At 32.6% G+C, this 14,057-nt stretch overlaps 1 protein-coding gene across 2 annotated transcripts; it reads right to left on the bottom strand.

Moving 5' to 3' along the window:
- Window positions 1–611: 611 nt before the first annotated feature.
- Window positions 612–13,091, bottom strand: LOC105342735 (heat shock 70 kDa protein 12A-like). 2 transcript variants are annotated; one of them, XM_066076413.1, is made up of 5 exons: window positions 13,001–13,091; window positions 6,439–6,744; window positions 2,220–2,438; window positions 1,960–2,110; window positions 612–1,862 (listed from the first exon to the last, which is right to left on the bottom strand). In XM_066076413.1, exons 2-5 carry the CDS (start codon window positions 6,733–6,735, stop codon window positions 796–798), a joined length of 1,734 nt encoding a protein of 577 aa, XP_065932485.1. In that variant the 5' UTR covers window positions 6,736–6,744; window positions 13,001–13,091; the 3' UTR covers window positions 612–795. The 2 variants fall into 2 exon arrangements, with proteins under 2 accessions (XP_065932485.1, XP_065932486.1); XM_066076414.1 differs by having other exon boundaries at window positions 6,439–6,740; window positions 13,001–13,045.
- Window positions 13,092–14,057: the final 966 nt, after the last annotated feature.

Genomic DNA, 14,057 nt, shown 5'->3' on the forward strand with positions numbered 1-14,057 from the left:
GTCATGGGTTGAACCAAGGTCATTTGGGCAAATTAAAGGTCATTGACAAAAAACGCTTCTTGTCTGGAAACTTAGAAGTTAAGATTTCACGCAAAGATTGCTTGTGACCTGTAAATATGCATTGACCTTGAGTCATTTGTGCAAGTTCAAGGTCACTATTAGAAAAAATGGTGCATCCATTACTTTCCAATAAAAAACTACTTTCATTGTTACTATATTTTCTTAGCTGGGGGTATCATTTGTGAGCTTGTTTAAAATATCTCAAGTTGGAAAATGGTTAAATCTTGTATTAAAAAGGGGGAATTTTCATATAACAGAGGAAAACACTTTGATTTACATTTAACTTCATGAACTAGAATCGTTGGTAAATTTCACAATTTGTGACAGACTGAGAATTGAAATAAATGAAACAATCCTGTAAATCTACCTCGTAAAAAGTTCATAATGAACTTTTTTTTCGAAAATTTAACCAATTTAACCATTTTCATCTCGTTTATCACTTTGAATATCTCTTCATGTTTAACAATGAAAAAGATTAAATTATTACAGTTTTCAATTAAATAATAAACATCAAAGTTTTCTTTAAAAAACAACAACAAAATCAACGGTTACAATCGTTTTGTTTCGTTATTGATCTCAAAAACAAATAAGAATGAAATTCACGCAACACATACTATTGTAAATATTAGTTAAATATATAAACATTTATTTTTCAAATAATCGAAGAATTTTCTGATTTATTTTGCTTTAGTTAGACAGTGATCATATTTTCAGTTCTCCTATTGATTACTTAAATCAGCCAAGGAAGTCAACTTTGGTCGTTACAACTCTTTCCGGGTTATCTTTATCAACCGCTGTGACAGCAATTTCAGTTCCGCTGAACGTCATGTGGAAAATGGCTCCTCGATCTAGTCCCTTGGATGTGTCTGGCGTGCCAATCGTAAGCGTGCCCAAATGTGTACAACCAACGTCTGTAGTATAAGTTGGTTCTCTGTTATTTGAAGTAAAAATCCTAAAGTTAATACTCTTTTGATTTGGTTCTGATACTGTGTATGTTTTTTTCACTTGCGGCTTCCCAACCTCTATTATTTGTCCAACACGGACATAAATATGGAAGATCTCTTTACAGTGTTGTTCATTATTTAACATGACTTTTTTGAATTGAGGATGGATTGCTCTATCGAATATATCATATACTTCAACTCCATATGTATATCTGCAAATTCTACCAGAAATTTTTTGGGGCTCATGTCCACATAATACCGCTCCCTTCAAAACTGCCAACCCAGCTTCCTGTGGTATAATAACGGTTTTATTTTTGAACGCCTCTCTTATTGCCGTTTGTAACATGAGCGATTCTGCAAATCCTCCTACAAGTAGAATGGATGACACATTTTTTAATGAAGATTGCATGAAAAGTTCCTTAATGTGAGCAACTATTTTTTCGCAACTTTCATCAAATAGCGCCCTCATTAGTTCTGCATCCATTCGGAGTTTATCTCTAATCCAGGTCACTTGGGTTTTGTGTTTGGATTTTGATGTAACATCTTTGATGTTGCTTCCTGGATTCTTTACGCAAACTGTTTCTGACAAACTGGATGGGATATTAAAAGTCACTTTTTCATTTAGTTCGGGACTGATTGTTCTCTTTTTTGTTTCGAAATCCCGCAGAAGATCTAGGAAATCATACTTGTTTTCAGAGCTGAAGGTCTCCATGACGTCTTTGCCGAAAATATCGGCCAAGAGACTTGTAAACAATGCATCTACCTTAGTTCCACCCCAATCGCCCCCGTTAGCTTTATGGAGTTCCTTTAAAGATCCATTGTCTCTAACTTCATGGACAGTGATGTCTACTGTTCCACCTAGATTGAAATGATTATACCTTGAAATCAAATACATGTACTAGTACTTCTAAAGATGTTAGTGATAGATAATGATGTTATTAGGTTACGTGTGTACCTCCAGCATCAACAACCATGTACTTTTCTCCAGATTTAAAGGCCCCAAAAGAAGAACTATCGCTGTCTTTATGCAGTGGGAGGTGCCTGCAGTACAACGAAGCTGCTTCCGGCTCCAGGGCAATCACTAACTTATCTTGACATATACCAACCTAGAAAAGAGTTGTGTGTGTTTGTGTGTGAAAAAACTATTGCTAAAACAAATATAACAAATCATTTATCAGAAAGTAAAATAAAGTAAAATAGATAAGAGTATGAAACCATTTCCGCGGCTTCTCTCATGAATTGTTTCGATTTGTCGTCCCAAATCGCTGGCACTGTTAAAACCCACGTTATATCAGACTCTTCTATGCCAGTCATCTGCTTTTTGCAGTTGGTCAATAGTTGATCCTTTAGATAACCAATTGCAGTAGAAAATACTTTTATTGCTTCCATTGTCTTTCCTTGGTCATCTTCAATAAGGGTTTTTCTTGTTAAATCCTGTAACAAAAGATATTATATTAGATTTAATGATTCAATTCATTTTTGAGTGAACGTACTAAATTTTCTTTTAGTCATTTTAGCATATCATCACATTATGTTTGGCGGTTAATCTAGCGGCTCAGCATCCTGTGATATTTTAATTAAAGTGATCTTCAGGGCCAATAATCTTGTCAACATGATGGGTGTACGATAAAATGTATCATTCCACTTTTTAAACAATGCACAGAAAATGGGTGTTGGCTCAGTGGAATGGGAAGAAAACAATATAGATATTTAGTAACAGGTAAGCTTTGAAGATAAAGATGTTGGCCAATTTGAAAAAAAAAACGAAGAAACAATTACCACTCTGTTGCTACATGCCCTGGAAATACGTCAGCGTTGTGTTCTAATATATATCTAATCGGTATCGATTGCTACTCAACACCTAAAGTAACCTATGGACTGTTGTCATACCGTGTCGAAAGAGGTACTATATAGCAGTTAAACTATATCACTATTTTTAACGAATTTAAATTCTACATTTAATTTGTAAGTATCATATGTGAAAAAACTACATGTATACACTAACATATCCTTAATGTCTATCCTTTATGTCTATCCTTTATATCCTCATCTATCTATTACTTTGAATCACTACGAATAATGTAAACTTTCAAAATTTTAAGTTGTCTGTCTGTTTTTTGCGGGAATTTGGTCATTTAGGTGACGTCATAGATAAACAGCAAATGAGCAATTATGACTAAAATGAAGATTAAAGTGATAGGCCACCCCTGTACAATGATTCATGAAGATTTGATTTTTATACGATACTATTTAAAAACTGGATAAATTTGGAGGCAGATATTTTACCATACCAAATATAGTCCTTTGCATAGTATATGATTGTATTTATGATCAGACGACACGTTTCTCGAGAATCTTTTTTGTATCTCGTCGTAATAAAATGTTCCAATAAAAAATATTAATTTTATAATTACTTTAAAATGATCAAAATTTACTTGAATTTGGTTATATGTGTACATGGTCGAGTGGTTAGAACCGTGGCCGCTCATTCCCAGAAGCGTATAGGTTCTTGAGAAAGTGAGTTCAAAGCATCGCCCCGGCGGAGATATAGTTCTAATTTTCGCTGTGCTGTAGATGTATTTATTTTTATATCAGCAATTCAAGTGTATTTTCAAGAAGATTATATAGGAAATTGCATACTCTAGTATTTTGCAGAAATGCCTGGTAAGGTACCCTAATTTTTTACAAGAAAGCTCAGACCCTGAAACGTACTACTACACCACACGCTCGCTACACGCTCGCTAAACGGTTCACACGAAACGCTGAACGGTTTACACGAAACGCTGCACGCTTTGCCCGAAACGCTAAACGATTTACACGAAACGCTGAACGGTTTACACGAAACGATTTGCTCGCTTTTCACACGCTTTGAACACGATTTTATCCTGATCGATTCGGGTGCTCTCGGATTTTTACCCTGAATCTGTTTGTAAGAATTAATCTTAAGAAAACACGAAATAATAGAAATTCTGATATTAGAAACATATATGTACATAAGTATTGAATTGATTAATAAAATTAATTTGGTACTTATATTTAAAGCAAAAAATTATTTATTCACAGAATTAGCCAAAAATGCTACTACTATAATATATTTATTGCTCAAGAGAAATATCCATGATTCTTATAAGTGCCGTAAATAATAAAAATTCCAGAGAAAAAAGTTACCGTAACACAATATTCAATACCAAAAATAAAATCCGTATGATTACAAACTGAAATCGGTTTTACAGTATTCGGCGGGATTTGTTTTTAATTGGTTTCAGAGAATACGATGTAATAATACTTACAGTAATTAAACCTGTAATTATTAACATTGATAATTTTGAAAGTTATATAAAATAAAATTAGTCACATATGTTAGGAAAAGGCTATAAAACAACCGATTATTTTTTTTATGTCGTATCATTCGCGTAAATAAATGTTCCGTACATAAAATCACAGAAAAAAAATCAATCGATTAAACAATAAAGAAAGTTGTCATTACTATTTCGGATTTCGGAAAGAACAAAAAATAAAAATGATTTAAATTTTTGTCTCAACATTCGTATACATAACCGGCGCCCCGCATAACGGCGTACATTATATCGATCATAATCTATTTGAATTAAGTACCATGCATATAGATTCCCATAATAATCAATTGCATGTGTACATTTAAGGAAAACTTCAGTGTGTTAATTACTTGTTGTTTTCTGTTATCAGTGTTTAAAAATTAAAATAATAACTTGTAGAAATATTTTTAATCGGGATTCAGAAGAATTTACTTCCCGCATTTCATAGAAACGAACAGTATATTTTCTTTCTATGTTTACATTTAATTTTGTTCAAATTAATGTTAAATAATCTAACATTTAAATTGTGTGCATCAACAAATACTGATTTCGACTACCTTGAAGTCATTAAAATTCTATTGGCTATTGACAAAAGAAGACACGCGTGACCATCCAATGAAAACGAATACACAGAGTTTGATTGACAAGTTCAGCCAGGTGCAAGTCTTACCCGATGTCCAAGGTTATGTGTGCTGGTTATACACAGCCGAATAGTCTCAGTAACTAGTCTTCTTTCAATACGCGTACCTTTCGTTTGTTTGTTAAAAACTAATTTAATTTTGTAAAAAGATAAGTATATGGTTTCTTATAGATTTTTTTCACGAGAATATCTACAAAGGCGTTTTGCCAATCACAAACAGTTTAAAGTAATGTTTAACACGAGCGCTATTTTAAAACAATTAAATTGTCAGAGAGTTCCGAATGAAATCTGATGAACGTTTCACACGTTTCTCGCACGCTTTGCCCGAAGCGATTTACACGCTTTGCCCGAAACGCTGCACGCTTTGCCCGAAACGCTAAACGGTTTACACGAAACGCTTCACGATTCACACGAAACGCTAAACGGTTTACACGAAACGCTAAACGGTTTACACGAAACGTTTCTCGCACGAAAGTCGCACGCTTTTTTGGTGTAGTAGTACGTTTCAGGGTCTGTAGTATGTATTTTCAATACTATTGTTTATTTTTTATGAATTTGAGGTCCCACACGCAAATTTTGCCCTCGAACACTCTCCTGGGCGCATTTTACATTTTGTGTTGACGTCAAACCATTTAGCATTTTCAGTTGGTCTATTTTGTATTTTTTAATATACTTTTTCGAAAATTAATTGTTTGTTTTGCAGTAACAACATTTAACTCTTTCTGTTGCCCATACATATTGGATCAGGGATCTGGAGGGTTTCCTTAACCTTTTTAAAGCAATATTCCCCTTTTCTAATATCTACAAGTATTTAAAGAATATAGCTTAGCCAACTGGCTCTCCCACCTATCAGAGACTGTATAATAATTTAACCAATTGTTATAAATTTTAAGAACATAATCAATATGATTTAATTACATTGTAACTTTTTGTATATTAAGAAATATTGTAGTTTAAAGTTAATTAAATGATTTCTGCAGTAGTGAATTACAATGTAAATAGTGCTTAATTTTTGTTTGTTGTTAATTGTTTTCAGTGCTGCCCAACTACTTTTAAAGTAGTAAATGCTTTTTTGGAGTTTAATGCAACTGTGAAAGAATCTGGCATTGCTTTAAAATGACATAATCCGCATTTTTCCCATACGACGCATCATACAAGGTATATACATATTCTTGAGACTTCCACTGGCCAGAAAACAATATTGCGTTAAGCTAATGTGCTGTTTGCCAATATCAGAAAAATGAAAACCAATATTTCGCATGTACATCATACAAAAACCAAGAGGGCCCACTCAAAATTCGAAATATGATTATTCTGTGTGAAATAAGCCATCCAAGTTAATTCCGCTATTTAATTGTTTTAAGAGCACGTATTGATGATATCAATCTGGAATAGTTTGGTGGTGCTAAGATACAGATTTTCATATTTATGATTTAATTGAATAATGATATATACATACCATCTTATTGTACAGCATCATTTTGAACCTTCTAAAGTAGTACCAGTCAAGGTGCTTATCTTCAAGGGCCAAGTTGGAATACATTTCCTCAGCTTCATAACCAAAAGAATGAAATTTTTCTGTCGGATCAAACAGAACGCATGTCGAGGTCTTCAAAGACACCAGATTTCTGCTACCTGCGGTCCAAGTAGTTGTTGAGATCTTCAATGGATCTTTCTTGTATTCGTGGAGAAGAGAAAACGCATACCCAGAAAAGGTTGTACCAAAATCAATCGCCGCCACAAGGAGGCTTGGCATGACTTCTGTCTGACAAAAGACATAATTTGTATCAATTGTCATAGAATGTGTCAACTATCAGTTAGCTTAAAAGTCTTCTTTGAATTTTAATTGTGACATATTTTCTGATCCAAAAGATCATGCAGTAAACATGATTAAAACCTGCGTCTATTAGTTTTTATGTTGTTTATGTTTCACAGGTCACTGTGTTATAGTTTGCCATTATTTTGTCTGTCGTCGTGCGTTAACAATTATACATTTTCTAAGAAGCTGCTTATCTGCTCAGATACAGTTTAGTCTACATTACATTTGCAATCTATCAATATCAAATACGGTTAAATTGTGACCTTTGCCAATCTCTTAAGGATATTATTAGTAATTGATGCAACCTTTTGTACAAGTGGGCATGGTCACAATTTGCTCCAAAAATCTTCCAATGTAATTTTTCCATTTTTGAATAATTTGACCAAGATATTGATCTAATTGTTAATGAAAGTCATTAAAAGTCATTTTTCGAGTTATAGGCGAGATACAGAGTTCACAACTCTTTGTTATGTAAACGCATACATGTTCAATACTGAATTTTTAAGAAAATACAAGGTTTCAAAAAGATTGGAATGTGACAAGCACTAAATACTGTTTACTTACTTTTAAAATCTACTTAAAACAGATCATTTTATCAATGGTTGACGTTTTCTCTTTGTATATACATGTAGTTATTCTATATATATATATATATATATATATATATATATATATATATATATATATATATATATATATATATATATATATATATATATATATATATTATATATATATATATATATATATATATACATACATACATACATACATACATACATACATACATATATATATATATACATATATATATATATATATATATATATATATATATATATATATATATATATATATATATATATATATATATATATATATATATATATATATATATTGCTAATGATGGCTTTTGGGTAGTTTTATCTGTTGATGTTTTGTCGGGGGGGGGTAGGGGGGTTTAAATTACCGAAAATGACAGCAGAATAACACCAATACCAACCAAACTGGCAAAGGAACCATGGCTTGATATAATTGATGGGCAAAAGAAGTAATCAAGAAAAAGCAGCTTAAAGTAGAGTGCAATTCTTCTTTTCAACAACTACTGGACCAAAAAAATAAGTGAAAGGAATGTCAAAGCTATATGACTATTAAGGTTAAGTGCAAGTTCGTTCAAACTGTGGCCAATCAATCAATTATTCAAGGGATGGAATTAGTGCCAAACAGTAATACTTGGGGGGAAATACTATCATTTTGAACTGTGATATTATAGGATTTTTAAAATCTTTTACTCTTAATTACAAAAATTCCTATTTGTTTAAATCACGCATCCCCCTTCCAGGAACCAGGGAATGAATTCAGATGAAAGACGATATAGAAACGGATACAAAGTGACAATAAGCGATGGTATGGCACGCCAAATTCACAAAAATGAGCTAAACATAGTTTCACAGTCGATAAACTAGGTTTATCGACTGTTAACTATAGTTTACGGATCGTAAACTATAGTTACCGACGTTAATCTATATTTCACATCTGTAAACTATAGTTAACGCTATAATCTATGTTTCACTTCTGTAAAATTTAGTTAACACTGAAAACAATCATTTGCGGTTGTTAAACATAGTTTACCTGATAAATAGGGTTTTATGATCAGTAAACTACGGTTTACAAATCTAAAGCACGCCAAATTCACATAAATTAGCAAAACATAGTTTCACAGTCGATAAACTAGGTTTATCGGCTGTTAACTATAGTTTATGGATCCTAAACTATAGTTACCGACGTTAATCTATATTTCACATCTGTAAACTATAGTTTAAGAATGCAAATCTATGTTTTTCTGTCTGGAAATACACGTTAACAATAGATTTTGCTGATAAATATAGATTCACATCTGTAAACTATAGTTTGCATTCGTAAACTATAGTTTAGAGTTGATAAATATAGTTTCACGATTGTGAAACTATATTTATCAGATACAATTTGCATTCGTGACCTATAGTTTAGAGTTGTTAATCATAGTTTCCTAATGCTGATATTTATCAGATAGACTATGTTTAACAATCGCAAATGATTGTTTTTGGTGTTAACTATAGTTAACAGATGTGAAACCTAGATTATCGCGTTAACTATAGCTTACAGACGTGAAATATAGATTAACGTCGTTAACTATAGTTTTCGATCCGTTAACTATAGTTTTATTTGACTGTGAAACTATGTTTAGCTCATTTTTGTGAATTTGTGTGATAAATGTAGTTTCGCGATTTGTGAAACTATAATTAACAACTCTTAACTATAGTTTACGATTGTAAATCATAATTAACAAATGTGAATCTATATTTATCACCAAAATCTATTGTTAACGTTTTTTACAGATCGATAAACTATGATTATCCTTCGTAAACTATAGTTTACATTCGTGAAATATAGTTTCACAGATGTAAACTATAGTTAACGAATCGTTTACTATAGTTTAGGATCCGTAAACTATACCTAACAGCTGATAAACCTAGTTTATCGACTGTGAAACAATGTTTAGCTCTTTTTTGTGAATTTGGCGTGCCATACGATGGGGCCCATGGGTCACTTTTCCCGAAAATTTAAGTTAAAAAAATAATTGTAATTTGTAAATTTTTGTAACATTCCGATTCAAAATAACCCTGTAGTGTTCATGAGGTATTATAAATTCTACTACAGTTATTGCCGAGATCAAAGAGATGCCGCGGACATTATTCTCCAATATACCACGAACGTCATCAGTAAATTATCAGATCAGAAATACCTATTTGTCTCGTACTGACCATGAAAGTACAACTTCAAACAGTAAAAAGTTTTAAAACTATGTCAATTTCACGTGTCAGTTCCAGTCAAAACGATGTGTATTGTATGGAACGCCGGGACTGTCTTATATGAGGATTAAACATTATACGCAGTGTTCTTCTCATTATATTTGGTAGTATATTATTATATAAGGTCTTTTTAAATTATATCGTATGCATTTTCCATTATTTACAGTACTTCTTTCATTATATGATGTAGTTATATCACTATATTGTGTACATTTATCATTATATGAGGTGCTTCCAACATTATATGAGGTGCTTCCAACATTATATGAGGTTATATTATATAATGCTGTGTCTACATCACAACGAAATGCAAAATCTACCGCACGAAATGCTGACAGGACCGGTGTTATATATTGCCTTTTCCCCCTAGCCATCTTTCCCCCCGGAAAAATGGCTATATAGCAGTTCTTCCCCCCGGAAAAATGACTATATAGCAGTTTTTCCCCCACGGAAAGCTGACTATATAGTGGACTTTCCCCCTTTTTATAGCCAGATTACCCCCACGGAAAACCTACTATATAGTGGATTTTCCCCCATTCTTACTTTCCGGCCATGTTTATTGCGGACCATTCGTGACAATAATTTGCAATAACTGATATGATATTAATTTCTCACAAAAAAGGCATTTATTAATACATAGAATAAAATACATGGTTTTTCAACCCAAAAAATGAACTAAGGCATGCGCCTTCATAACATGCATGTGTCATCATCGTTTATTTTACCTGTCCTCACCCCTTTTTGGAACACCTTTTACACGGATTTCGGAATACCTCGAATCTTTTCATCTAATCGATGCTTATCTACAGTTTTGGCTTCGACGTTATGAACACGTGAGAACACATTTGAGTGAAAATACGCCGGCTTGGAACATTAATTTTCCAATGTATTACCATCAATGTATAAGCTTCTCCCAGGGAACTAACTGACCAATCTTGACTTAATTTTGTAGAGGAATGGAATAAAAAGTGGAAATGTATTACTCCCTTCGTCCAAAAGGCTATCAATTTTAAATTAATACTGTTAGAATTGACGATCTTAAAAACAATTATATATTTCTTCTTCTAAATATCAAACGGGAGACAGGATGCAATGATATGATGAGAAACTGAATCGTTTTAGTTTTACTTTGATTGATGTGGTTCTAAATCATGGGTAAGGGGTATCTTAATCATGTATTAAGAGCATGTGTAAAGTTGGTGTTTACTATTTCGTTTTAAAGTTACGCATATTCATAATTTAAGCACATTTCTACGAAACGCTAGATATTATGATGTAAACATTTTAAAAAACAATGAAATGTCTCCACAACTAGAACAATGTCAGTATCTTTGCTGGTTACTTTGGAAAATGTGAAATGGAGCCTGAACTAACTTTATATTGTCACTCACTATTTGCTAATTTTTCCACTTTAAAGTTTGCAACGTGATTTATGAATATACAATTTTGAAAACGATGCTATATATATCAAGTTATACGATTAAATTACCTAAAAAAAATAAACTGTTTGTTTCATATTTTTGCAATAAAGATTTACTTGTGTACCATATTATTTCTTCGAACAATTAAACAAGGGTAATTAAAAAAAAACAAAAACAAAAACAAAAACAAAAAACAACCAACACATATATTGTGATGAGCTGACTTTTTTTTAAAATATAAGCTTCTTCTTCTAATCAACGTCGTATATATGCGCTTAGGTTAGTTATTTATTTTTGATTTTCGGTTTATCCTTTTATGAATAAAAGTTCATTGATTTATTTATCTAATTATTTATTATATCATTAGTCATCTTATGAATTGATTAAATGTTTTGAAGAATAATGAATTTTACCCGCGTACCTTTTAAAAAAATTGTGTTCGTAAATTAAAAAAAAGCAGCAGAATTAAACGTAATTTTCAATCATTTTGATAAAGAAATATATGAGTGATTGTGTATTTTTAAATGATGTTTTTACTTTTAAATGACCGTAAAAATATGTTAATGTGGTCATCTATAGTTTTTGAGATATGGGGCCCTAAAAAATACATATTCTTTATAATTGGATTTCAAACATCGGGCTCGAAAACAACAAAGGCTCCTACCCTGCATGGGGGCTCAAATTTTCGGTGTCATCTACTAGTGGTATACCACTATCACTGTGAAAATATGGTTAATTTGTCATATCTAGAATTTGAGATTCGGGTCCCCACTTACAGAACACCATTCAATCATTATAATGGGGTTTTAATCATTGGGCCCTGAAACATCAAGGGCCCTACTCTGAGAGCTGAAATTTTCAGAGTCATCTTCAAGTGGTAACCACTGCCACTATAAAAATATGGTGATATGGTCATCTCTAGTTTATGAGACATTGGACCCTAAAGAATATGCACTATAATTATTATAATAGGATTTTAAAAATCGGGCTCTGAAACATCGGAAACAAAATTTCTCTTAAACAGAGGTTTAGTCTGGATGAAATTTTCACAAACAGACAAACAGTCTGATAAATTTATCAAGAAATTCTTAAAACATTCTCGTTTAATACAATTTCAGAACACAGAATTATGCATATAAGTGTATAACTTGTAAAACTTTTTTCAATAAATAACCTAAATTAAGTTCTATGTGTAATTCCATTACACACATGTTCAACTTTCAGCATTGTCTATAAAAATAATAAATCGGCAAAACGAAACTTAACCTGTACAGATGAATGCAGATATACCTGTATGCAACCTGGGAGTGTAGAAACATTGATTTTAATCCTTATTGGATTTCCATAAATATTTTTTATAAAATCTGAACCAAAAACGTGAGGGAGAAACCCTACTATGGGGGGAAAGCTACAATATAGTAGCTTTTTCCCCCGGGGGGGAAGGCTACTATATAGTAGGTTTTCCGGGGGGGAAAGCTACTATAAGGGGAAAAACTGCTATACAACAGGGGACATAATATTTAACGCTTATCATCATAATAACAGAAATACTACATATAATAATGAATATACTGTATGTAATGTGAGAAATACATAATTTAATGTTGTGTTTACCGCATATAATGCTAGAACGACCGCATAATATGTATTATATGTAATATATTACAATGTTAGAATCACCTCATATAATAATGAAATATACTGGGCTGTTAGTAGAATAGAAATAAAGTTCTTGTTATCGTGAATGCTGCAGGATATAACCTCCTCAGTAATGTTGTTTGAAATATAAAAGCCTCGGCTAACGCCTCGGCTTTTATATTTCAAAACAACATTTCTCGACCTCGGAGGTTATTCTGCAACATTCACGAAAACTCGTACTTTATTTCTCAAATATGTTACAAATATGAGTATAACGTAAAATCATATTACCTTCGATGATCTGAAGTTTCGCTTTGATTTCCGCGTAGCTAAGACCTGATCGGAAATGTCTATATTTAGAACATTGTATAATGAAAGTAAAATTTCAAACGAGGGCAGGACCGACCCCAATCGCAACTTCTCGGCCCTTTCCGGCAATCCGAGCCTGCCGGAAAGGCCCGAGAGGTTGCGACTGGACCGACCCCCCTCCCCCCGGTGTGCCTTTGATTTCAATCGTTGAATCATGGGGGCCTTTGAAGAAGATAACATCTTAATCCATTTATTAAGTATGTCCACTGCCTTTTGGCGACTAAATTAAAATAAACAGTGCATACATTATTGACATTATCGAAAGTAGTCGAATTTGTTACCAATTCGTCACGCCTTGCCCGTTTATATATATAGCTTCTTTTTCATCTATGATATAAATATTTGTTCTTTTATATTTACATCATCCAGTGTCTTTGTCTGTGATAACACTACGTATCGATTTTGTACTATATAACCCATAATACAAATGACGCCAAATTGAGGCGCCGGCGGGGTTTGCTTATTCATAGTTAAAGATTTAATTGTACGATGGCTTAAAATTATATAAATATAAGTAATAAGGAATCATTCTTTGAATATAATGAGGTGATAATTTCGGTCGGGGCGTGATCAAATCTATCATAAAGCCCTTCGGGCTTTATTGGATTTGATCACACCCCGACCAAAATTATCACCTCATAATACTCAAAGAATGATTCCTTATTCCTTATTAAAGTACATGACGATGGGATTTTATACTTTTAGTAGCATATTTTGTTTAGAGCCTTTGAAGTGACACCGTGAGAGGAAACAAGTAGATATAGGACATTAGAATGAAAAAAATGAATACGTCACGCATGCAAAATCTTACAATCCGTAAAAAAATCAAAGTACTGAAGTACTGAAAGCCGGGCTCTTTTGGTGTGCCTTTATGCATATTGTGTAGTAAAGACTGAAAATATCTCTCTCTCTCTCTCTCTCTCTCTCTCTCTCTCTCTCTCTCTCTCTCTCTCTCTCTCTCATGCTTTTAGTGTCGGCA

This window comes from Magallana gigas, chromosome 2 (genome assembly GCF_963853765.1).
Source record: "Magallana gigas chromosome 2, xbMagGiga1.1, whole genome shotgun sequence".
In the NCBI taxonomy this organism is placed as follows: Eukaryota; Metazoa; Mollusca; class Bivalvia; order Ostreida; family Ostreidae; genus Magallana; species Magallana gigas.

What these genes read in the sequence shown, in the direction of transcription:
- LOC105342735 (XM_066076413.1), bottom strand. Translation starts at nt 6,735, where the DNA reads ATGCCAAGCCTCCTTGTGGCGGCGATTGATTTTGGTACAACCTTTTCT. An exon ending in TGAGAGAAGCCGCGGAAATG is followed by an intron (nt 2,111 to 2,219) that starts GTTTCATACTCT and finishes ACTCTTTTCTAG; the next exon opens with GTTGGTATATGTCAAGATAA. An exon ending in CATGGTTGTTGATGCTGGAG is followed by an intron (nt 1,863 to 1,959) that starts GTACACACGTAA and finishes ATTTCAATCTAG; the next exon opens with GTGGAACAGTAGACATCACT.